This window comes from Hyalella azteca, unplaced genomic scaffold (genome assembly GCF_000764305.2).
Source record: "Hyalella azteca isolate HAZT.00-mixed unplaced genomic scaffold, Hazt_2.0.2 contig10835, whole genome shotgun sequence".
NCBI lineage: Eukaryota > Metazoa > Arthropoda > Malacostraca > Amphipoda > Hyalellidae > Hyalella > Hyalella azteca.
Genome location: NW_025940854.1, coordinates 33,347 through 59,148, shown reverse-complemented (window position 1 = coordinate 59,148; position 25,802 = coordinate 33,347). Strand labels below are relative to the sequence as shown.

At 38.4% G+C, this 25,802-nt stretch overlaps 1 protein-coding gene across 1 annotated transcript in view; it reads right to left on the bottom strand.

Annotated features, from left to right (window-relative positions):
- Positions 1-23,686, bottom strand: part of LOC108682400 — a 58,543-nt gene extending 34,857 nt beyond the window's left edge. The window contains exon 1 of the mRNA XM_047882599.1: positions 23,332-23,686. Within this exon, the coding sequence (XP_047738555.1) occupies positions 23,332-23,686 (355 nt within the window). The remainder of the gene's footprint in view (positions 1-23,331) is intronic.
- Positions 23,687-25,802: the final 2,116 nt, after the last annotated feature.

Sequence of the window (25,802 nt, the reverse complement as noted above, 5' to 3'; positions counted from 1 at the left end):
AGAACAAAACAAACCTTGAGTTCAAAGCGGAATAATTTGGAATTTGTCAAAAAATTGTTGTTCATTGGAAAGTATTGAGTTGAATCGTGTAATCCCTATTATTCATAACTTTTTATGTACATGTACTTAGAATATTGCAGTTGGAAAATTCCAGCGTTTGGATTCAAATTTTCAGGTATTTAATGTCCAGTTAATTAAACAATGCTCTTTAACTACTTTAACGAACTCTGCAAATCGATATTTATCATTATATACGTTGTTTCTGTTCAGATTTTTTAAACAGAAAGGAGGTCAAGAAATTTTGTTGTCAGTGATCATTTAGTTTTATTTACCGCGCTTTGAAATTTGTGCACAAAATTGTGAACTATTTATTGATTATTCATAGTTTATACTAGAGTCAGTGTTTTGCTCGGCGTTTCCATTCAACAATTAGTCTTTCCGCTCACCTTTGTTCGTTCGTTTTGGTCTTCCATTTCACTCCTGGCCTTTATGTTGAGAGTCTCACGTTGGCAGCAAGTCAGCTCAGCTAAAGCCCCCTTTCTGCCGCCAGTCTGCTACTGACACTCGAGCTGCTCTCCAATCAGGCTCCGAGCAGAATTTTTCCTTCTAAGGGCACCTGCTTCATCGGAGTTATAAATGAAGCGTGCTGGGCTTCATTGCCTGGCGATATTACGGCGGGTGTTCGAGGCTCAGCTCCAGCACTGAGCAAACAGCTTACCGGCCAACCTCGCGAAAAAAGGCCACAAGGTTATTTGAATATTTTGCACCGCTGAGTGAAGCATTTCTAGTGGCCGAACCATGGAATTTTATAATAAGATTCAAAACATATCAAGTCGCAAAACATATCAAAACATATCAAGTCAAGTCAAACATATGAGTAATCGCTGCGCAAATGAAGCTCACCTTTGATTTGTGACACGTTTGGTTCACTTGTGTCGCCGTGAATGCTGACTACGATCCCATATCAACTTACTTAATTCAAAAATGAAAGCCAAAGGAATAGCATCAATTTCGTTAATTGAAATAATTTTCATGTTCATGCGCTTCTAATGTAAACTATCCAAATAAAAAATCTTTTCCGCCACGCTTCATACAGAAAAATATATCAGCAATGAATTAAAGAATATATCAGAATGAATTAAGCACGTGACTGATTGACCATTGTAAACTTTTCAGAATAAAGGCAAACGAACACAATATGTTTTATATGACAGACGCCATTCCATGCTCATAAATTCAAATTTATTGTGTTCAGTGATATCGATTTCAGAGAATGATTCACGATATATATGGCTAAGCGTGTCTAACATCAGCTGGATTATTCACTCTAGTCACGCTAGTCGATATGGTCGAGCTGACGATCATCATGGCACAACAAAACTGCCCAGAAACACGACAGAATGACGTGGTTACAAATTCATGAGGGTCTTCAGAATAATAATGTAATAACTCTTGACTCGAGACGCGTTGGATGCCACTTATAAGGAAGGAAATATAGTGGGCGAGCCCTAGACAGTGCTGAACTGATCCTACAAGTCGATGTGAAGACATAATAAATTCGGGGAAGTTTCGACACTGTAATTTGAACTTCTGCTACCTGCTCCTGTGATAATCAACTGCTTCATCAGCCCTCATGGAAATCCGTCGCATTATCTAAAGGTCTGATGCCTCGTATTTCGGAAGTCACCCTGAAAGAAATCATTTCTTATAAAATTTTCAACAGAATTATTATTATTTTTATTGAAACGGTTTTCTTTTAACTTCTATGCAATTTTGGAATATTCTTATAAAATTAAATTATTTCATCACAAATTTAACCAAAGAGATGCAATAGTTTTCATCAATATTGATATTTTATTTAAATAATTACTCACTTTTTTCGACCTGTGTTTTAAATGCGTCTTCAGGTGGACTTCTTTGTAATTACTACAATTCGGTTGAAATAAATATAGAAAATAAATATTAATTTTACATAGAGTGACTTATTATGTATTTTCAAGTAGTTTGGTCGATTCAAAAGTTTAAATTTGATTTTACCTTCTTTTTGAATGATAAAAAATCTTGGCCCATTCGATGCAGCTTTCTTGGAGCCATAAGAGAGATTTTCTTCATGATAAATTTTTTCTAAAACGTCTATTGTATTTGCAGCCCTCAAAATTTAATTCTATAAATGTTTTTTAGGCTCCCGCCAGCCATTTTAAATGATTTCTCTAAGTTTCCTCACGAGTTTAAACCGTTCTCTCGAGTGCCTGTCGCATGGCAAGCAGCTCTATCGGGCGCTGTACGAGGATCCATGCATGTCGCTCTCACTGAAGCCTCCAGAACTTTTCAGAAACTTTTAGCTTCGGTGTTGGAAGTCGCGTCTAAAACTGGACATTGGAGACGATGTCGCCTATAGCAAGCCTGCCTTAACTTATGTACGTCTCTGTTGTCGCGTCAAGAAGCTGGCTAGTAAATACGTAGTCTTGTTTTGGCCGTGGCAACAGTGGCCAAAACATGCCACGGCAACAGCATGGAAAAAGTGGGATAGTGATTGTCAGTGCTAATTTATTGTGTGTTGTCACAATTAATGTGATATAAACACTATTTTGCAGTTCAATCATTTATAAATATACAATACAATTTAGGTCGCTGAAATTATTTGCTAAAGTATTTGGCAATTTTTTTTATGACCGTGGTCAATATTGCAGAAACGTATTGAGACAGCAGAAGAACGTATAAAATAATTTTAAAATATTGTCTATACATTTGGTTAAGAGTAACCACATATATGGAACTTACAGTATCATGTGTATCTTAAAAAGATATTTTAATGTTAATATGTTTGGTAGAAAATACATCATTCTCTCTCATGGACTTCAAAACACTCGATTAGGGAGAGGTTTCATGTAACTTCGTTAAATGATCAATATTCAGTACGTATTACTCATATAAATCAGTTCTAACGATAATTTGACTAAGGAAAGCTTAATGGTTTAGCAAGTGTTTGAACTACAACGAGTTGAGACCAGTTACGATGCCGGGGAAACTAACGTAAGCCCGACCGTAACATGCGGGATCGTCCCGTAACTTGTAGTTAGTAAGTAACGTTAGTCCATTCTTCTCATCTATGTCAGGCATTCACCAGCAAGCGTCCATATCACATGTCAAACTAATTCAATCTGTGTGTAGTCATTCATATGCTTGCCAATACTTCATTGTCCGTCATGTGTAAATAAACCATTCTAAACCATCGCCGACTTATATACCCTGGGTTTATTCCATTGTATAGCAAGCCCTAGCTGTACCATCCGCCACATACGATTTATACAATATACGTGTCAATCTTCTTCTCGTAATATTTAAGAATAACGCCATTTTACGGGTATGAGGCTAGTGACCGTAGAGGCACCATGACCTTTTAAGTTCTTCAAATAATAATCATTTAAGTAAGTGCATCACAATGATGATATCAAGATACCTTGTAATGATTCTCGCAAATTTTCTTGATTAATATCTAGATTATTATTACCTATCCTTCGCTCTAACACGAGTTCAAAAAATTATTTTTCTTGCCCAGGTCGGTTTACGCCTCACCAATGAGATCATCCTAATTATGTAACAAGATATTTAATTTGCCGCGATATTTCATTTGTTGCGTTACTGGTAATTGCACAAACACAATAAGGCAACACATGGTACGCCAGGTTGCCGAGACAAACTAGGTCAGGTCCTTTAGTGTCTTAAGTCTAAAGGACTTAAACCGCATCGCTATTTGGACACAGTCTCACTTATTTTGCTGAGTGAAGGTGAAGGCAGTTGGCCATAAGCCAGTGCCAGCTAACTGGCTAAGTTGCGCCAAGTTCGCCCTCTAACTTTCTCATTAACGTGACGAGCTTCGCGGCTGCTCAGTGGACGTGGTGCTTACTTATTAGCGATTTTTATACGATCGGGAGCTCTACGATGTTGATAAACAATTAACTCGTGCGTTTGTTGGATTAGAAGGAATATTGTATAGCCATTAACTAATTTAAAACAAAAGGTTTTAAGATTTTTTGTAAATTATCATTTTTCTCCTCTCGAGGAGAAAGGTTACGCATACAGGCTGTCTTGCTGCCTTATTTATATGGCCGTGAATACCGGAGATGAGGAGGCTAAGTGGTGTTATTTACTGCGCTTGCCCTGGCGAAATTCATTATTATGTGGTACTTGACGAAATTTATGGTGACGGCTTATGAAGTCTGCACTAAATTTCCAGTTTGCTGTAGAGGGAAATTCGACATAAGGTAACAAAGCTCATTGTACTGCAAAAGCACTATTTTGTTGTCGATTCACGAAAAAATACAAATCAAGTCAATTGATAAATTAATTTGGAGCAACCTATTGATTTTGAAATAGATTAGATTCAGCCAGTTCATCGTCTGGTTATCCACATATGCACCAAAATTATATGAATTTATGAGGTATGCTTTTCTCGGCCTGTTAATCAAAAAATATTTTTTTGGGCCTTATTGAAAGTCTGGTCTACATTTATGCATGAGAGATAACCTGTAGTTCACCAACCACGACAGAGAAAATATCTAATCATAAACTGGAAATTTCATCGCATTTCTATTTAATTTTGCAGGCTTGATTTTATTCCCACCGATAAAGTTTTTGACAAAATAACAATAAAGTTAACTATTTCTAAACTAAAATTTGACATACTAATTTCTTTAAAGCTATCTACAGATGAAATATCCTTGCAATATTTAATTTCTTCGATAAAAGATGGAGCAAAATATAATCAAAATTATGTAATATTAATGGTAATGAATTCATGCATGGTGTTTTAAAGTTTGTACATACAGCACACTTTTTGTACGTCTTTTCCCTCATTTGCTGCAGCCAACGAAGCGGAGAAACATAAATCCGGAGCTTATGAAAGGAGTCGCTATTTCGATGCACTAACAAGATCTTCGAGAAAAGAATGAGCGCATCGTTTGATCATGAGCTCGGGAACTGAGCATCAGCTAGAACAAGAGAACTATCTAATTAGCAGCCGCTCATTTTTACCCGCCAATTAAAAGTTTCTGTGCAAATTTATCCAGTGGAAAAAGTTAGACCAATCCCCCAATTGAGGCTCTTTTCCGGCTGCGTTTGTGAGTGACGCACCGATGGAAATGTCCTGACTGCCGGTTGCACCGAAAATATCTGCCGTTGCACCGAAAATACCTGCCGGTTGCACCGAAAATATCTGCCGGTTATACCGAAAATACCTGCCGGTTGCACCGAAAACACCTGCCGGTTGCACCGAAAATATCTGCCGGTTGCACCGAAAACACCTGCCGGTTGCACCGAAAATATCTGCCGGTTGCACCGAAAATCGGTTACGACTAGCAATCGAGTCGGAGTGCAGTGCAGTGCAGTGATGAGGAAACATTAAAATCTATTATTTTAGAGACAAGTTGGTCCATTATTCCAACGTCCATAACACGGGACAGTGATGGGAGAAACGACAGGTGAACTAGACAGGAAAATGTTAGACACGAGTCGTGACAAGATGGCCGGCATAGACACATCTCCTGACTGGCAGCCGACACGCTAACGGGAAATTAGCTGCGCAGCACTCACACAAATTAGTGAGACTGGGTCCGAATAGTGATGCATCTTTTTTCCTCATATGTGGATCTACCTAACCCAGTTTAGTCGCCCGACCAAATGACGTATCATAGCAACTAGCAGAAAGTGTATCAGTGTTTGGACAGTGTGATCCATCCCATTTTTGAGTGCGTGTAGCGGGGCTACGCAGCCTCCATGTTTTAGCTCAGGACAAATCCCTACAGGCGCGCGCCTGTCTTTTGACTGCGATGAGAAATTTTGTCCGGTTTAAATCGTGCTTTAATGATCGATTATGTTTTTTAGATATTTCCGATCGAGCATCGGGCTGATTTCGAAATAATAATGAGCGTGTGTCAAGAAATGAAACTCTTATTTTCCGAGACAACCAACTGTATGTATATATCCTTTCAATACTAAATGCCACTGCTTTAAAGTAAAATGATCATAAAAAATTTGTCACAACTTTAACTTACAACTTCTTTCTATTAGAATTAAATAGTTTTCGATTCATTAACTAAATTTTGCCTTTGTAAAGCTATATCGAAAATATAATATATATCGTTATAACTCGCAAATATCTAAAATATTTTACTCGCGGTCAAATTTTTCACAAGGCGGGAAAGCAGTAAGCGATCGGCATGATCACGCTTGACACTGAAGCCATATTTCTCATGGTTGAATTAATACATATTAATTCATCCATTATGAATTAATGCATTAATACATATTATTATACATATTATACATATTATTATACATATTAGATTCATTAATACATATTAATTCAACCATAATATTTCTCACCTGTAGCAGCCATGGGAGCTCTCGCTCGCGAGTGAGTTGCTGCTCACTTCGCAGTCACAGTTTTCAGGCCCATTGCCGACACAACTTCTCATGCCCACGAAACGGTGCTTTCGTCTCACAATTGCAAAAGTTTTAGGGCGCTAGTTTCGGAGACTTAAGAGCTACTTTAAAGGCAGTTACAGTCCATGTTAAACAGGCAAAAAACTCGGTATATTGTTGATCATTTAATCATTTAGAGCTGAGTAGTTGTTACATACTTGAGAGATATAATAAGAAGTTATGCGTGGTTTGGAAAGCTTAAAATTTATATTGTTTTTTTTTTTGCAAAATAAATTTTGAATTACTTTTCAAAACAATATTCAAAAAGAATAGTGAATGTTATCCGAAACTAAATCTACAAGGCTTCTTTTAAACGTTTGAGGTGCCTTCATAACGCAATATTGCTTTAAAACATGGCTAACTATTTCAAAAATCTGATATAACCTTAATTCGCTTGAAAGCGAGTAAAAGGAACCAAAAAAGGCTTTGCCTCGAAATTTCAGCTTTCATCTTTGGGAAGTCGAAAACCCTTCTCTTTGATCCACAGTCTCTGCATCCAAGAATTTCGCTAGTACTCCTATAAAAGCAAAGCTTTTGGCCTAATACGGCTTAGTAACTTTGACTGAATTGACTCTAGGCCTACAGAAACTTTCATAAAGTTAGGACAAAAGAAAGTAAAATTGTTCTGTATTTGATCGCGCATTCCAAAGTTTTATTTTTCCCAATTTTGTGGTCGATGCATTTGTATTTTTTGATGATAAAACACAGTTATTTGTTATATGCATTCAGAGTAACATAAAAATATTACATAATAATAAAATTGTTTAATTTTATCTTCTAAACAAATTCGCCGAGTTTCATATCCTAGTGAACCTAAAATTACCATAAAAATGTTGAGTTTGTGATGTACGAAATGATTGAATATCAACAAAATGGTAGGCACACTGCGTGAGCATTGGTATGGTTCATAGAAGACGTTTGTGGAAGTCCATTCAATTTTATTGCCGACTCACAAGAAGTCTAAACAATGGCCTGGAATTCTTAAAGGAAGTTTATTGCGTTTCAGATCATCTGCTCGAGCTGGTGCAATAAGTTTCGAATGTCGTGTTTCGAAAAACAAGCTTCCAATTGAATTTAGTTGCTGCTGTTGCGCTAGTGTATAAGACGTATTAGATTTCTTAATTATTTCTGCAATTATTTGGTCACATTAAAACTGTTGTGTGAGCATTATCTAAGCATATAGATTACAATACCAAATTTATTCGTTAAATTCAGTTCATAGAACGAATGAGGAAAAGCTTTAAAATACTTTAAAATTTGAAATTAGGAGAATTGAAGCTAAAAATTCCTGCAGAAAAACAACGTTACTAGTCGATTTCCAGAAAATCTGATCAAATGTATCCCAAACAACAAGCCCCTGAATTTGGTTTACGAGTTGCTGATCGGAAGCAGAGGCCAAAACTTATATTCCCTGAAATGCTGCAGTTTTATACGGGGAATTGAAGCTAGGCTAGACCATGCCACAAATCAGGCTTAGCCATAACTCTGGTGCGCCCGCCACGTCGGTGTGTCTAAACAAACGAGACCTCCAGCAACCCTAAATCTGAGTGTCTGCCCCAGCCCTACGTGCGCAGCTCTGAAGTAGCAGCAGAAACTCTGCCGTTACACCTGCTCACGAGACTTCCTGGTGTAGGCCAAATACGGCCTGAATTCCCTTGTAAGACATGCAAAATATCTGCACATAGCTTAAATGACATGGTTATTTAAGCTATGTTATGCTCTGATGGTGCGGTTGTTTGAACCAATTCTACGATCGAGTGACCGCTCATTGATGCGCTGTATTCATTTTTTATACTAGTCGAGAACCGATTATTCGCTTCAGTGGGTTCTAATATATTCTAAAGATATTCCTTGTTAACCTATTAAATTATTCAATAGTTGATTATTTAGTTCAGCGGGTTTTGCTGCATTCCAAAGATTGTGAGCCAAGTCCAATCCGTTTTTTGAGTAAATAGCCAAGAGCCATTGCAATTCCAAACGTTGCCTCAGCGAGCGAAAAAAAATTCTAATGTTTTCCGTGGTCTCCTTGTTTGTGATCAAGTTCTCGGAGTCTTTTGTCGTTGAGTCCTTTCAGGTTGTGCAGGCTTTTGTCGAGCCTTTCCTTGGCTGTAACACGATCTGTTTTTTGCTGTAGGCCGACCTAAATCGTGTTTAGTTTCGCAAATGACGCTCCATATCAAAGTTTTGGAAGGAGAAGCGATAAATTCAATGTAGCCTAATCCTCGAATGTTCCGCTAAATTGCGCTCTCCGAGATTCTTTGGCAATGTTCTCCGAAACAACGGAGCGTATCAGGAGAACGTGGACTGACGCGGTGAGCTGTGGAGTGAAAGTAGTACAATCGAACTGAGAAACAGACTTTGTAATATTCCACAACGTGTACGATGCGCGTACCAACACCTTCAAACGGCTAAATATTTTCAACAGTTTTATGTTAAACACTTTGGTGAATCTTGAAGTGTTTTTTTTACGTATGCGTATCATTAGAGACATTGCAGACTATGTTGGAAAGCCACGTCTTCTAGCCAGCGTTTATCGAACTATTAGAATTTAAGGCTATAGGATCTGTGGAAATGAATTGAGGTTCTCTGTCTCATTGACGCTGGTAACGATTTTCTGAAATATGACCTTCATATTTCGGACTCGTTCCAAGCCTCACTAAATTGCGCAATAAATTTTTTCTCTGCCAAACTTGGCCAATAACTGTTACCCAAAGAACTGCCGCTGCTCTCGCTAAGCTGACAGCAATAACTGGTCAGCGACCACAATCCCGACATTTATTTTAATCACTGTTTTAATCACGTGACTTAGGAGGCGAATGAAATTAAATCGATGTAATTCACTCAGTCTCCAATAATGTCGAACCAAGTATAAAACTTCATCATTTATGATCGCAAATGCAGCTGCTCACAATTTAATCGAATTGTATGGAATGCTCATGGTTCCGAGACCTAAAATCCTTTAACCATGTCGAAAGTTAATTTCATAATCACTGAACTTCAGGACAGTGTTTCCTTCAATTCGCTTATGGCCACGTGGCGTCGTTAAGTTTTGAGTGCCACATTCATCAAGAGTTCGCATTCTTTTTAATTTCACTCGTCACGGGCTAATTACAAGAACCAAAATCCTTTTCGTCGAAGCCGTCTCAATAATTATAGTTGAAAGCTGGGGACTCGAAGGCCTCTCAGATTTCTAATGGCAGCCTGGCTCCGTCTAACGGCCGAATTTCTTCTCTCGTTGCCACAAGGGAGTTTGAGATTTAGTCTTAGTTTGCGACCGCTGTGCGAGGGATGCTATTAATATCAAAGGATAAAAACGATGTCAGCGCTCTGAGCAATGCCCTTAAATTTTGTGGGCAAAAATAGACAAACTTACAATGTTCCATCTGTTGAGTGGGAACAAACATACCCGTAATTGCTGAAATTGGGCCTGACTTTTGCACTTAAAACCGCGCACCAGCATTAAATTGCGGCCAAAGTGGACAGCAGAAGGGTTTTATGGCCTTCGCTGTGTGAACTTTCCGGAGCTGCCGACTCGATCCATAGCCGCTGAGACCCCGAGATGCTAACAAGGTATGTTTCAGCTGCCATATCCACGTAAACTATCATGTTGAATATCCCTGTGGATACGCCCAAGTGTCATGTATCAATGTTGCTCAATCCTCAATATTTGAACCCCATAATATGAATGATATTGTCTTTCATAAACTTAACCAAGCATCTCCGGCAGCATATACTGTATAATCACACATATTAACATAGTTTCGGAAACGGTAATTTTTCGATAGTAGTGGACTAATTTCTAAATTATGCCTGTAATGAACTGCAGTTACAGACTCTATCAAGTGTGCCAACTCAGTCTATCGTCACCAATAAAAAGGAAAAGATATTTTGCTTTCTGTTCGCAGCGATAGCAAGATTCCTGGCCCAAACACGTCCATTGATTCAATAGGAGCCGTCATTTCTTCTGAACGTTTTCCGACCACCAAGAATTTCCGCCGTTCACTTATAATCTCTTCAAACCATCTGGCCCGCGTGTGGAAAAGCTGGCAACATATACTGTATAATCACACATATTAACATTGTTTCGGAAACGGTAATTTTTCGATAGTGGTGGACTAATTTCTAAACTATGCCTGTAATTAACTGCAGTTACAGACTCGATTAAGTGTACCAACTCAGTGTATCGTCACCGATAAAAAGGAAAAGATATTTTGCTTTTTGTTTGCAGCGATAGCAAGATTCCTGGCCCAAACACGTCCATTGATTCAATAGGAGCCGTCATTTCCTTCTGAACGTTTTCCGACCACCAAGAATTTCCGCCGTTCACTTATAATCTCTTCAAACCATCTGGCCCGCGTGTGGAAAAGCACTTCAATTCCCTGGTACTCAACTTCCTCAACTCGTTTCTGTATGGAATTCCGTCAACGAATAGCAGAGCGTTTCTTCCCGTTTCCTCGTCCACAGTTTCGCGGGCGCTGAATGTAGCGCGATGGCATCACTTTACTTCCATCGCAGCTTGTTTATTTTGGCGGCCGCGGTACTGGAAGATTCTAGTCCGTGTTTCCTTGCATGGTGTGAGCAGATCCCGTTACCCAAATTTTTTTTAAATCCTTTTAATCATTGCGTTGAGCACTGAAAAAAAACAGTATATTAATTTAGCACTTTTACTGACGCATCTAACGTGTAATTCAACTAATATATACAACTTTCACACATACGATAATTTACCCCCAGCTCAGAAAAATTTCTTACTTGAATATCTTCATTCAATTCCGGCTTAGACCACAGAAGGGAGCATACAAAATTTTACTCGGATATTTAAACAATTTCCAGAAAATTCCACCACCTCATCACCTGTGGTTCAGCCTGACTAAAAGTATGCAAAGGATGAGTGTTTTTGTCTCGACGCCACCGGCCTTCTTGCTCGATAAAGCCGCGTTAGTCACCAACATACACCGCCTCTTGCGGCGGCCGGAGTTGTTCCCTCTTTTCACTCGGTGATGTGTAACAACATCCGCTCGAGCTAGCGCCTCGTGACGCACCATGTTGCCTCTTAATTAGAAGCACGTCAACTTTGTAAGTGAATTGCAGCATCCAATTATCCTTCAAATGAAACGAGCCAAAAATACCTACGCTGCTGTCCCATTCGCAACTGAAAGTCTGCATTGAAAACAGCGCGACATAATCAACAAAGATTGCCTCTAAGCCCACAAACGTTGGTTTCTTCGTAACTTATCTCTAAGGCGGGTTTGCCGTGAGCGTCTTTAGCGCCTGAGCCTCTGAGGCTCTTTAATCAGCAATTAGACTTTGAGGGTAAAATAGTAAAAGAATTTTCTGGTCGATTTTTCGTGTTCAAGTATTCTGTTTATCCTGTTGATTTTTCATTTGATTTAATTGTTAACTGACGCATAGCGTGACTTGAGTAATACATGGCCACTGAGTGGCCATGTATTACTAATATTGGGACACACTACGAGAGGTGTCAAGTTTCGAGATACATGGTGGGTGTGAAGACCCGCAAGGGGCGCTGGGACACACAGCAAGTGCCGGGACACACAGCGAGTGCCGGGACACACAGCGAGTGCTGGGACACACAGCGAGTGCCGGGACACACAGCGAGTGCCGGGACACANCGCCTCCAGGGCGCCTCATTCATCAGCGCTGCGGGCGCGAGTTGCACCGCAAGATCCTCGACGCCTTCCGCCGCGGCTACAATTTGTATTCTATCATAGAAAACCTCGGATTTTATTTAATGATTTAATTTAACTTGGTTGTTTACCAATCAAAGTTCGCCGCGGCTACAATTTGTATTCCATCATAGAAATCCTCGGATTTTATTTAATGATTTCATTTACCTTGGTTGTTTACCAATCAAAGTCCGCCGCGGCTAAAATTTGTATTCTATCATAGAAATCCTCGGATTTTATTTATTGATTTAATTTAACTTGATTGTTTACCAATCAAAGTCGCCCTCAATGACTATGGTTATATTTGCGCAAGATAAACTGTGTGGGTATAAATGTTATGAATAAATAAATTATTCCGAGTTATCGAGTTATCACGGGGTATAAATGTTAAGATGAAATAAATTATTCCAATATTGATGTCAAGTGATTACGGATCCGAGTCTTAAGACTGAATGTTATCTTTTGATTTTGTGTTTCGGGCATTCAAATCGAGATAACCTGATACCGGCAAGATTCTGGAAAAGAACGCACCACAAATTATACATTCGTGCCTGTATTGGATTAGTTGAATCGTGTAGAGTCTGCCCCATTCAACTGAGACCAAAAACCGCGTTCATCTTCACCGCTGCATTTATCTGCCTGACCATCTCGCAGCTCTGGCAAGAATAACATTGCTATCAAGGGAGCAAATTCGAAATCGTGAACAATTAGGGACTGGTGTAATCTTGATCCATTAATTTGCGCGCCCCTATTGTCAGCCGTAAATGCAACGCTGGCTTTTGCAGTTGCTGTTGATGTTCCAATCCTGGAATAATTTCTCGTTCTTGCATCGAAAATTGTGGTGAGGTGAAAGATTTAATCCTGCACTAGTCATCTGACGCATGAAATGATAATTGGTCGAATAATTCTTAAGGTATTCTGTGTTTGCGATATAATATTCAATATTCAAAAAGTTTGCTTAAGAGAAATCTATTTTAATAATTTTTCAGTATTCGTCCGAAGGCCAGGATCATATGAATTATGGCAAACATTTTTATTTTGACGTGATATGAATCTGGAACTCATATGGTTTATTTCGAGTTTAGTTTTCACTATCTTCGTCTTTCTTATCTCAAATCATAACAGGATTATTAGCGACATCATTTTAATGTTCCAGGTTGTAAACGTAAATGAGAAGTTCCCTAATTTTCATATATAAATTTTTATTGGTCAAATATAATTTTTTATTTGCCAAACATAATTTTTTATTTCTATTTTTATCTTTCATTTTTAGTTTTTTATCTCTTCGTCAACACGTGTAATTGTACGTATATGCGACTGCAGTGTTATTCTCTTTTCCGAAATAATTTATGCTCCCCCATTTGAAACTTCTTGAGCGAGCTGGATTTAATTAAGTGCTTTATAGCAGCCAATTAGAGTTTTTTTTATAAATTTTGTCAACTTCAGCCAACTTGTATACTTTTGTTCAACTAGTCTGCTGAGTTACTGTTGCAGCTCATAGATACTGTAACCGGTGTGACAAGGAGGACTTTAATCAAATTTTAGGTTTTTTCCTCCATTTAAAATTAATTATGCTTCACACTTCTCATTACATTTTCTTCCAAAAAAGTTCTCTATTACCTGTTTTAAAATTTGGCAATAGATATGTTTATTCATCTAAATGAATAATTAGGCTTTTATTTACCATTATTTGCCATTATTTTTTTAACAATGGATCTTCCAGTTCCCACTGCAGAGCTTGATAAGGTTAACTTTGCCACTGGAAAGTCCCATTAAATAGTTTCAATTTACATATGAAAATTCATGCCTGTTTATGATGTCGTCTTGACATGATTCTGGTATTCGCTAGATTATTTCATTCGTACCTTTTGAAGGAAACGAATGCTGAATAATCGACGACAATTGTGGGCTTCGTATTATTGGATTATGCGAATTTATTAAAAGTTTAAACCGTTTTATAATGGACATTGGACGATAAAAGCTGATATATTTGGAAAAAATCCCGACTGTGGGAATTCTACATTGCATTACAGTCCTTCATTTTATAAGAATATAACGGAAAATGTCGCTGTCTCCTATAATTTCTTCAGCTTTAATGCAGGGTCCCAAAGCGATCGTTTGGGAGGTGAGGAAAATGTCATCTAAGTTATCGCGGCATAACTTCTCTAACTAGCCCGTTGGTAGGAGGGGAGAACCAAATGGGAGCACGCGAGTTTGTTTTACTTTAACTATCACTTCAGCGTGAAGAATGTGAACTTCTGCCATATTGTGTGTAGCAAATTGCCGCGCTTTTCATTATACTTTGAATTCAGCGCAGCCCTAGTGATGGTTGGGGCTTTCCAAAATGCCTTTGATTCATTTCAGCTTCGGTGATTGTCGGGCACTCCTAATGTACTTTTGATCCTGTTCAGGTCCGGTGATTGTCATGCCATTCCAATATACGTTTTATTCAGCTAACCCCAGTAAATGGCATGCTTTTAGGACATATTTTATTTAGTTTAGTTACAGTGCGAAGAATGTTAATTAGCTCCTGCTATGGTTAGAGTATCATATCATGACGTTCTTTGCAATGAACTTTTGATTTATGTATTTTTATTTGCTTTTTGAGCATCTTTATGAAAACTGGTGACTCTATACTCTATATAGGGTAGAGCCGAATTGTTGAGCTCTTCTAAAAGTATTTTGATTCAGGCTCACTTTGAATAGCTGCATGCCCCAGACTTCCCGGACATCAGAATATTTTCCTCTCGCTCCTTCCTTTCTCTGCTGTGTTCGTCGTTGCTCGAAAAACTTTCGCCCATCATCCGTTGAAGCTTCCGTTCCAATAACGGAAATGAATTTGAGGGGAAGCTTTTTTCTTTGGTTGAAATATTAGTTATTCTTTGCGGTGCCATGGAGCTGACGATCGATTTACTGACGGGTATATTTCTCGTTCACATTTCGAGATCCCGTTCCCCCATTGATGCATGCAAGAGGAACTGCCATGTTGGGTATTGGAGATCTCAACCGTTAAATAACTCAACCATGTCTATGATTGACCAAGGGTCGTGACGAAATTGTTGGCCATGTGAAAATATTGTGAATCTACTTCTAAACCATTTGTTCACCACTTTGATTTCCCAGAAATAAATATTTCATGTCTATATAAATACAATAAATACATCATTATTGATTACACGCCAAATGAAAATACAATTTTAAGGCGCTCATTCATTGTCTCCATTCAATTGCCAATTTTTTTACTCGAGATATTTATGCATCAGTTTTTTTCGCGTGCGCCACATTATTATTTCGAATATATGAGGTAAGATATGAAATGAATGATGTCAGACAGGCTTTCTCGGGTCGCGTACACTTCATAGGTTCCTCGCGGCCATGTCGCTCAGTGTTGCTCGAGACGTCAGTGAGTGTGGTGCGCGCTGTTCCAAATTATTTCTCATTTGTAATTCAAGTGCAACATTTGACTTCTCTACCTTCTTCTTAAATTAATTAATTGCCTAAGCGAAGCTCTATTTATAGTGAAAACCAATGATTTCAACAGAAAACAAATCCTGCTCGTTTGCTGTTTTTCAATAATTGATGGTATGTCAGTCCCTCCAGTTCTTCTGCATCTCTGAGACTTGCAGTTCATTCGTAAAGTGAGAACGGAAATAAAGGTAAAGAAAATTTACTGTACATTCTGGAGCCATGTTAATATTTACGAATTTGGGGTGGGTTATTATTCAATTTTTTATCAATCATTCGACAAATGCAGCAGAAGTTGTAGCTGAAAAGGCAAGTGGTGTAAGGTTTGCCTCATGATTTCCGCAACTTAGTTTCCTAGAAAGTTCATCAATAAGATTATCTCATTAGGATTGTTCGAGCTCTAGGCTCTGTTTTTCTGAGCAATCTTAGACCGGGTAATCCCAGAGGCCTCGCTTGAGCTTCGAGTCTGCGCTTGTTGTTTTAAAAATGAAGGGGTAATCTTGCGCTGCCAAGCAGCAAACAATAAATAGCCTAAGATTTGCCAGCACTGAGACGTTCAATTGAGTTTCTGACGTTCAATTGTAGATGTTTTGTTATCCTCTTTCCTGGGAATGTTTAGTTTTACGTATGTATATAAATATTTTTTTAAGTTGTTTGTTCATTTGGTGATGCCTCGAATAAAATGACCTAATAAATGCAGAATCAATTGATAATTTTACATCCGTTCCAGCACATTCATCTTCCGCTACAGTAATCGTACTCACATGAGTCTTGAATGCCAGTGATTTCATGGTGGGTATCGTGCCTTAGTATCATGAATATTAAAACATTTGCATAAATGAAAAAGTCCACTCGCTTCTGTTCTCAGCTCTTACATATCTAAATTATTCATACATTCACTATCCAAACTCCTCGTGGCTGTAATCTATTCTCTTTTGTTCCACGTAATGCATGTTTTTTTTATCGCTGAGTCTGAGTGTCTCCGACATAATTCCTATTCATAGCTCTCTCCTCTGCTTTCAATCTTAGTGGCTCTGGAAGATGCCTCCACCTTGTGCATTATTCAGAAGCAGCTGTCTGGTCGGCGGAAGTTTGCGACATGTGCTGTTCTAATGTCGCTGTGGAGAGGAAATTTACTCATTGAATTCCTGTCGGTATTTCTTATGGCATACATTACGTTGAGCATAGTTGTGTCCCATATAAAAATTTTAAGTGTGTTATGATTATGCGGATTTATCGCGCATATAAAAATTCTTAAGTATGTTATGCGGATTTAACGACGCAACTAAAGCGATCTTTCGGAATAGTCTACATGATCTATGAGGATGTATAGGATTATTGCGTAGCAAAATACTAGTGCGAGTTTTATTAGCTTCTAAAATTCTAAAATTTTATCTATCATTAATATGTTCAGTTTACGCAATGGAAAGGCGGGAAAATTGCATTATTTCCTCATCTCCTTAAAATATAAAAGGATGTTGAGTGCTCTTCAACTAATCCAAAATGATGTAAACTTTGCAAAATTTAAGCTTCCATAAGCTTAACAAGTTGCAATAGCTTCTGAATACGTGTTTTCAAACTTTAATTGTTGAAGTTCACGTCAATTTGTTTTTTAAAAGAAGCAGAATTTCGAATTTATCGATGTTAAAATGTTTCCCTGCCTTTCTGCTAGCAAGATTATATTGTTAGAAACATTGCTATTGCACAGGTCCCTGAAGCGTGCTGCCGATGTGTCCCGATCAAATGACTTGTTTGAACCTGGCACAGGAGCGAAATGTTGACTCGGAAAATTATAAAGAAAACTTGCCAATGGGAAAACCGTTAGAGAAGAAAACTTTTAAATTATTAAAAACTATTCCCAATTTAGAGTTGAATTAAAGTTTAAATGAGGCGATTTAAGTTTAAGTTAAAACAAGAAAATGCTCATTAGTAAAACATAAATGGCAAATAATAATTTTTATAACTTTTCCAGATTATAGTGGAATTTACATCAACTCGTAAAAGGCTGATTCTTAAGGAGGAACCAAAACTAGGTTTAATGAAGGCAACATGCCTTATACTTTTCTCGAAGCTAGGGGGAGCAATTTGTTCATCTTAGCATACGAAAGTTTGTGAAAATTGTTAGAAATTGAATTCATTGACTGCGGTTTTTTTTCCGGCAGGAAACATAACAAACTCAAAAATTTATAAAAAAACAGGGGAAAAAGGCCAAAAAACAAGATCAACAATTGGACTGGGACTGAGAAAAAGTTTATAAACGAAATAATTACGAAGGCTGTGTTGAGATAATCTGTGATCAATGGCAACTACATGGCCTCGCAAGGTCTTGATCACAACCTGAATTGTAGTAAACTCTTATAATATTTTGTCAAAGGTTTCGCTGAATAATTCATAACAAGTATACATGAACAAAAATGCAACAAAAAAAATCATATATCTATTCACTTGTAATTGTGGAATGGCATGAGTGATAGAAAGTTATACGAAACAGTGGTGACTGCTGAATAGATGAAGAACTCGCCGCAGAACGTTTACTGCAAATTAATTTCAAAAGTTATAATCACAAAGCCCGTCACCGATTGAAAAATTAAAAATTTCGTTTAATTAAGAACAGATGATAGAGATTTACCATTTAGGCTCATTATACTGCAAATCCTCTGAAACTTGCTGAGCAGAAGACACAGCAAATCACAGTTTCGTCGCAGTACGGACGTGTTCATTGAAACATGACAAGTCAGTCGGCCTGATCCCTGCCGTCCTGATTCCTTCACGTCAACCAGCGTCCCAGCGCAGTCCATTCCCATGGCGTGAGTATAAAGGGCACTTATGTAAGCTAAATTACAAGGCTTCTTGTTTGATGGCCTTCCATTGCTTTGTTTGGTCGCCTAGCTTATGGTCAAGCTTTGTGATTCCATGCACATTTCAAAGCGGGACCGAAAAATTGTCTTAATTAATAGGTCTTTGACACACGTAAGTGTTTACGATTAAGTCGCAAGGCCCCATTTTATTTTGTCGGACACGAAAATCTAAAAATATTCCCCCCCCATACACACACAACGCAAATTTAAACCATCATTTGTATAGTATCCGTTGTTTGTCGCTACTATGTGAGTGTTAGCAGAGATGCCACGCTTTTATTCTACTCAACGTCTAATTAAAACTAAAGCAAAGATAATTGTGCCCTATACCGAAAGTAAATTTAGTTTCAGAAAAGTTTAAGTGTTTTCAATGTTAAAAGTGGCAATATATTGATCCCAATTTAATGATAAATTCGATTAAATATTTTGAACATACACTGATTTATTTTAAAACGTGTTTAATAGAGATATCAATTAATGGAAATAATCATGGCAAGAAGAAGAGGTTAATTGTTAATATATTCTCTCGCATTGATAAGCAAAAATGACCTAGACACCACAGCGGCTCAAGTTAACCAAAACGTTAGACATTTTCACCCAATCAAGTGAGCTGAAAACATACCACTACCCAGGAAAAAAGACACCGAAACAATCTTCATCAAACATCCGATTGTATCGTGCTGCAGCATTTTATAGCATCCACTAACAGACTCTCACATCCCATCAGCAGAGCGAGATACCGCAATGTTTTACGCAGCAATAGCCTTGAGCGCTGCATGATGGTCTCACAGGACCGCACTATATGGTAACTTGCCAATGAATATGCAGTAAGTCTTCATCACGCGAGTGTATCCATGATACTCACCATGCATTTGTGATGCCATCTACTAACGCTCCCATGTATATTGCGCTCACGTAGAACATCTAAATCTTCCGCTGAATCTGTTTTTGAAAAAAAATCCAATCTGTGGTTAAACTCACCGGGATCAAACAAACCTCATGGAAGAATTGCATCATTGAAGCGAAAATCCATTGAACAAACGTTAAATAAATACGTTCTTCACCAAGCACCTCGCAGTTACACGGTCATTTCTAAAAGCGTTGAAGTGGAATGAATTAAGAGAAAAAGCACTGGATTTCATTTAAAATTTACTTGTTTTCTTTTGCTTTTCACGAGAATGGATTTCTCTATTGAAAGTGAAAGTGTTAACTATTTCAACTTTGTGCGTCGGTTTAATATATTTCTCCTTTATCTCATGGAAAGAAAAATCAAATCAGGCTTCCCCGCTTTCAATACATCACAGTCTTTTCATTCTTCTAATGTGTTTAAGCACTTGCAAAAAATAATTTTCAGCCGGCCGCCAGTCTTTTTGCCTCGTAAAAATTGCATTAGTCAGCATAAATCTCAAAGATGAGTATCATGTAGTCGGTTCATCATTCATAACCTACTTTGGTTTTTGCCTCTCGTAAGGATGTAAGGAAAGTTCAATGTAGAATTTACGTCGTTTGCCCCGTTTTTCTCGGTCCGTGTTTGATGAGCGACGTCGAGCAATTATGCGAGATAACGGCATCAGGCGTGCGAGCCTCCAGCGTCATGATGAAGCTAAGTGCCGGCCGCTGCTCTCAGCGCTATTTTGAGCTTCAGAAATTTTGTTCATTACTATATCAAAAAATTTACCAGAATGTAAGCTTTTTTACTACAGAGTATCTTTTTTCTATTACAAAGTTGTTCATGTCGTTATTTTGTTTGAGTCGCGAATTGACAAAAAATTGCAAACTAAAAATGCTGCCATGTCTAATTGAAATTACATAGATTGAATTTACTAGGCATGCTATTTACTTTTAAATTATTATTTTTCTCTACATTATATCTTGCTCATGCTCTAATTTTGTTGGTGGGTGTTATGCATTACTTCCATTCTTCAGCTCGCCATTTCGCCTTAATTAAAATACAATGAATAAAATTACGATTTTCCAATCTTCATAGATTGCTACTGAACTGAACTCAGTATTATTTGAGCGCACAAACAAGAACGATATTTAAAATAAGGAAACGCACGTTTCTGCACGAATCCTATGACACTTTTGTTATCTTCTTTAGAATGGTGAAGTGTTAACGCTAACGCTACGCGTCTTTACGTCATCTTAAAGTCGTTGTGATGATTTATTTCAGACTCCGCTTTAGGTATTGCTATGTCAGGGTCATAACTTAGAAAACAATATCCACTTAACTACCATATAAAGCCCCCATATCTAACATCAACACCACTCCACTTCCACACCGTAGCTTCATCATACCATAAAATTTCTGCTACTTTACACTCTCACGTCATCGGCAGTCCACCGTATCTCCCCCTCACAACATCACCAGCAGCTAAATCACTTCAAGTTATTGCGGTTCCTAAAAACGGACGCACCACTTCTCCTATTATCCAATTCATTTGTGGCTCCAGGTCGCCGCTGCGGCACACCACCAAGCGAGCACATTACGTGGCTTTCTTCATTTGCTGATGCGGCCACAAAGGCTCGAGAGATGCAATTTTACGCTGACCGCCGCCCATTAATCTCTGCTGCGTGCGTCATGGGACATTGACTGGCGACCAAGCCGACGGCTCCTATAACGTGATCTGCGGGTTGGCCCTAGCACGTTCACTGTTCAGTGATGGTCACGAGTGAATAGGACGTAGCACGTTCACTGTTCAGTGATGGTTGAGTGGAGAGGACGTAGCACGTTCACGGTTCAGTGATGGTTATGAGTGGAGAGGACGTAGCACGTTCACTGTTCAGTGATGGTCATGAGTGGAGACGACGTAACACGTTCACTGTTCAGTGATGGTTATGAGTGGAGAGGACGTAGCACGTTCACTGTTCAGTGATGGTTATGAGTGGAGAGGACGTAGCACGTTCACTGTTCAGTGATGGTCATGAGTGAATGGGACCTAGCATGTTCATTGTTCAATGATAGAAATGAACTGAACGGAGAATATTTAAATTTCTTCATTTAACCGGGCGTAGTGGAAAAAATCATTGAAATTGAAAACGTGTTCAATTAAAGAAATGGACCGGGTGGATATGTAGATGACCGATGTTCAGTGAAGGTAAAAGACTGAGTGGAGAGGATTTAAGTTGTTCTGTGATACGAGTTCAAAGAGAAATAGTGAGAAAGACCTAACATTTTCGATGATGAAAACTTCCGAGGCGAAAAGGACCAAACATTTTCAACGACAAAGGAAAGAGCGGGAGAGACCTAACTTGCTTTATGATTGAAACGAACTGAGTAGGAATGAATTAACTCAGTGGCATATCTAAATTCGAAGTACATTTTGTTTTCAATATTTTACCTATGTAATACTAGCATGAACTCTACAATACATTAGTGCAAGCCACAATCTGCCCGTACAAATAATTTTTTGTAGTCCCTATCTCGATGACCGTTGAGCGTATGAGTATAACATATCGAAAATATCTTTTGTTTTTATCTGATCGAAAAACAGTATATGTCGATAAGGGAATTGTTTCTCAACATTGATATTTCCATGTAATTTTCTCCTTAACTTGCGATTGACCTCATATGAAAAAAATCAATCACTATGTACCGCAAAAACAGTTTTAACGAATAGGTATTACAAATTCTACTGATAACGGCAATCCAAGCAGTTCTTCACACCATATACTGTAACTGGAAGTTTAATGGAGCTTAACCTGATCATCGTAGTTAGAGGTCAGAGAAATCGTTGAGGTAAATCAGTTTTAAATCAGTTTTACGAGAGGCGAACACCTTCATAGCCAAAAACTTTGGCGTCGTAACTTGGCCATGTTAGCTTCTGGAAACATTTATAATGAACCTTATTTGACAATTAAATCATTTTCACATTCAAATCCATATCATCGATTAAAAATCAGTGCATTTGCATTTCAGTAAACCAATTTCCAAGTTTTGATTTGGCTTGGTGAAGCGGTTTCTTGCAGGAACCAATGTTCCGAAATTCTGGCTGAAAGGTCCAATGAATAATTCTGGAATGTAACTTTAAATTCTAACACTCGCAGCTGCCAGTGGCCTTTCAGCTCGGGAAACGTGTTGAAAAGTTTTGTTGTAAATCAGATGCTTGCGTCTTATGAACAAATTAATCAATTTTGATAGCTTAAGTAAAAAATAAGCAATAAATAAAAATATATTGTAGGAATAATATTGGACTGTAGGATATATGTTTCGTCTTATTATTATACGAAACTTTGAATTTTTTCCGTCTAATGGCCATGCGTGGAGATGAATTTGATCCTCTATCTTTCAAATCTTTTTTTTTTGGTGCATTTCCTCATATCTGGAAAAAATGCACTATTGTGCTCGCCATGTCTGTCTGTCTGTCCATCCGTGACTTCACGTTTTCGTCGATGAGAAAATGCGCTCTCTGTCACTCACTGCAGTGAGTACTGAGTTATATTTTTTCTATCTATGATCATCCATTGTTGAGGCTGTTCAACTCGCAGAATAAATGTTTTAGACTCGGAGCCTATTGTTCAGGTGATTGTCATGCTCTAGACGAACAATTCTCTACACAATTATTGAGAAAACATATTTTTTTGTTGTATAGTCCCAATACATCTTCCACACCCCAAAAATTTCGCAATGTTCACACAGTTCATCAATTTCCTTCATCACAGAAATGAGAGATTATTCCTAAATTCACTTCCATATAAACAAAACTTTCGTTCAAGTTACTTTGATCCCACTCAAGAACAGCCAGAAATTAAGGTCGAACGTGACAGCCATTTTTAAAATGTCTGAAGAAACGTCGTCTGGAACAGCGGCTTCTATCTTGGGACCGTCCCGAGCAGACTTGGGACCATCCCAAGCAGAGTTGGGACCGTCTCGAGCAGACTTGGACCGTCCCGAGCGAACTTGGGACTGTCTCGAGCGAACTTGGGACCGTCCCGAGCAGAGTTGGGACCGTCCCGAGCAGACTTGGGACCATCCCAAGCAGAGTTGGGACTGTCCCGAGCAGACTTGGGACCATCCCGAGCAGAGTTGGGACCGTCCAGAGCAGAGTTGGGACCGTCCCGAGCAGACTTGGAGTGGTCGGGTCGCCCTGGAGTCGTGAGCCTGTCGTTCCGGCAAGCCACTTGACGCTCTTTGCTCCAGGGAGTCCATGAGACCTGTAAGCTGAAGCGAAACGCCTGCTGCCGCCTCTGCATTTGTTACAAGAAGTTCTGCTCCTGTGGGACACAACACAACATTGACGTGACTCCTGTTACATAAATGTGAATTTTTTCGCTCGAATATCAACTACGCAGAAAACAGCTTTTTACAATACGTTCGTTGTAGATGCTGTTTTATAGTGTTCGAGAAAACCAAGATTAAAATGGCTTTTACATGGAATAGATTTTTTTTACGTATTTTACACGATATTTTAGTATAAAACCAGGTGGTTTTTATCAAATGAAAGAAATGTGATGTCATGTCCTTCTTTGATGAGAAATAATGACGAATGAGTTGCCAAGCAAAGTGATATTAAAACGAAAAAAAAGTTCTCACATCATTATCTCTAAATTTCCATTCCAAGCTTCATCATTATTGCGTTTAAGTTGCTTTGATATTTTCCCTGCATATTATATGCTTTAGAAATGTTCATTGCTTGCTAGAATATAGCTTCCGACACTCTGGCTTGACGCCACTCTGAAGACCTTTGCAGCATCGCTTGCATATAAGGAGGTTACCAAAGCCTGATGCAGTAATGCTAATGAGCTGCAGCCTCATTAATTGCTTAATTGGGGCCACTCTGCTTGTGGAGCGACTCGCTAATGGGATGGCAGACTGCGGCTGTGAGGTTGGCATTTACTAATCACTTGGCAGTGCATATATCGCGTGCAGTGACGCTTGCGCCTCTTCTTCGCGCTAAAGAAGGCAACAATTATTGTCTTTAATAGAACTCACATTTTCAAGACAATAATTATCAATGACAATAATCTCTGGAGCGCACACTCGTTAATAATTAAATGCTGGGAAATAAAAATTTTGCATCTCTCTCTTCAGTTTTAATAATGATTTATGGACTCAGACAAATGAACGGATCATATTGTCTAAATAGTGACTCGCTCTATGCATGTAACATTTGTACAAGCATGTCCGGGGAGCAACTAGGGCAGTATATACGGCCCAAACAAGGGCTGCAAATGTATCACTAATTGGATAAAACGCCACTCACTTATACGAGTATAATTTAGTTCGATGGTATTCTCTTCATTGATTGTGCAAATGAAGCAACTTATTTTAAATAAGAACGTACCTTGCGTCTCCTTGATACAGAGTACGATATTGCAGAATTATTTTCTACATTAATTTCTTGCTGCCGCAATATTGGCGGGTCGGTCATTGTGATACCTTAATTTTGCGTTATCAGCTGAGCGGGCCTTGAAGTGAATGCTTTATATCCCAGGGTTTATTGACTCACTTCACAGTTGACTGCTTATCTGTTAAGGCCACCGTTATTTCTCAGTGCGAATTCAGTTACGACGTATAGAAAATTTTGATGTAAATTGCGCTTGTATAATAATTAATTGGTCGCTCTGCGGAGGCAAATCCTAATATATCGCGTGCAGTGTAAATTCAATTTAATAACACCCATGTTTAATGCCTGCCTGACTCTTAAGAGAACAAGTATTGCGTGATGCAGCGTATAGGCAACGTCCGCTTGTCTGCTACGTATATATAATTGGTCGCTATATCGCATGCAATATTAATTCAATTCAACAACACGACTGTTTAATGCTCGTCTCACACGTAAAAGAGCAGGTATTGCATGATGCAGCACTATTTGTCCTCTAATTATACATTTCTTGTGTTCTGTAGCACATAATCCACTTACAACTGCGGGTCAAGTGCAGCACAGAGCACGATCAATGCGAGCTCTCGTCCTCTGATGAAATTCTCAGTGCGCGGACTTGTCATCAATTATTCTTGGCCCATAATTTTTTGCTTTATTAGATCCGCTTTATAAATTAAATGTGAATATTTGTGAATATTAGCTTTTCTAATTCGATGTACAGGTTCAACATTACATAACTTTTTTTCATTAGATCCGTTTTATACATTATTTGTGAATATTTGCTTTTCTATTTCGATGTACAGGTTCAACATTATGTTTAAGGTTAACAGTTTAGCAACAGTCAACCGGGTATCGGTATAACGGTTATAAACATTCATGTGTAGCAATCTGCCATTTTTTTAACAAATTCTCGAAACTCTTGCCAGGGCAACAAATTTTAAGGTAAAGCTACTCAAAATTTAATTGACTAATAAGACTATGAAACT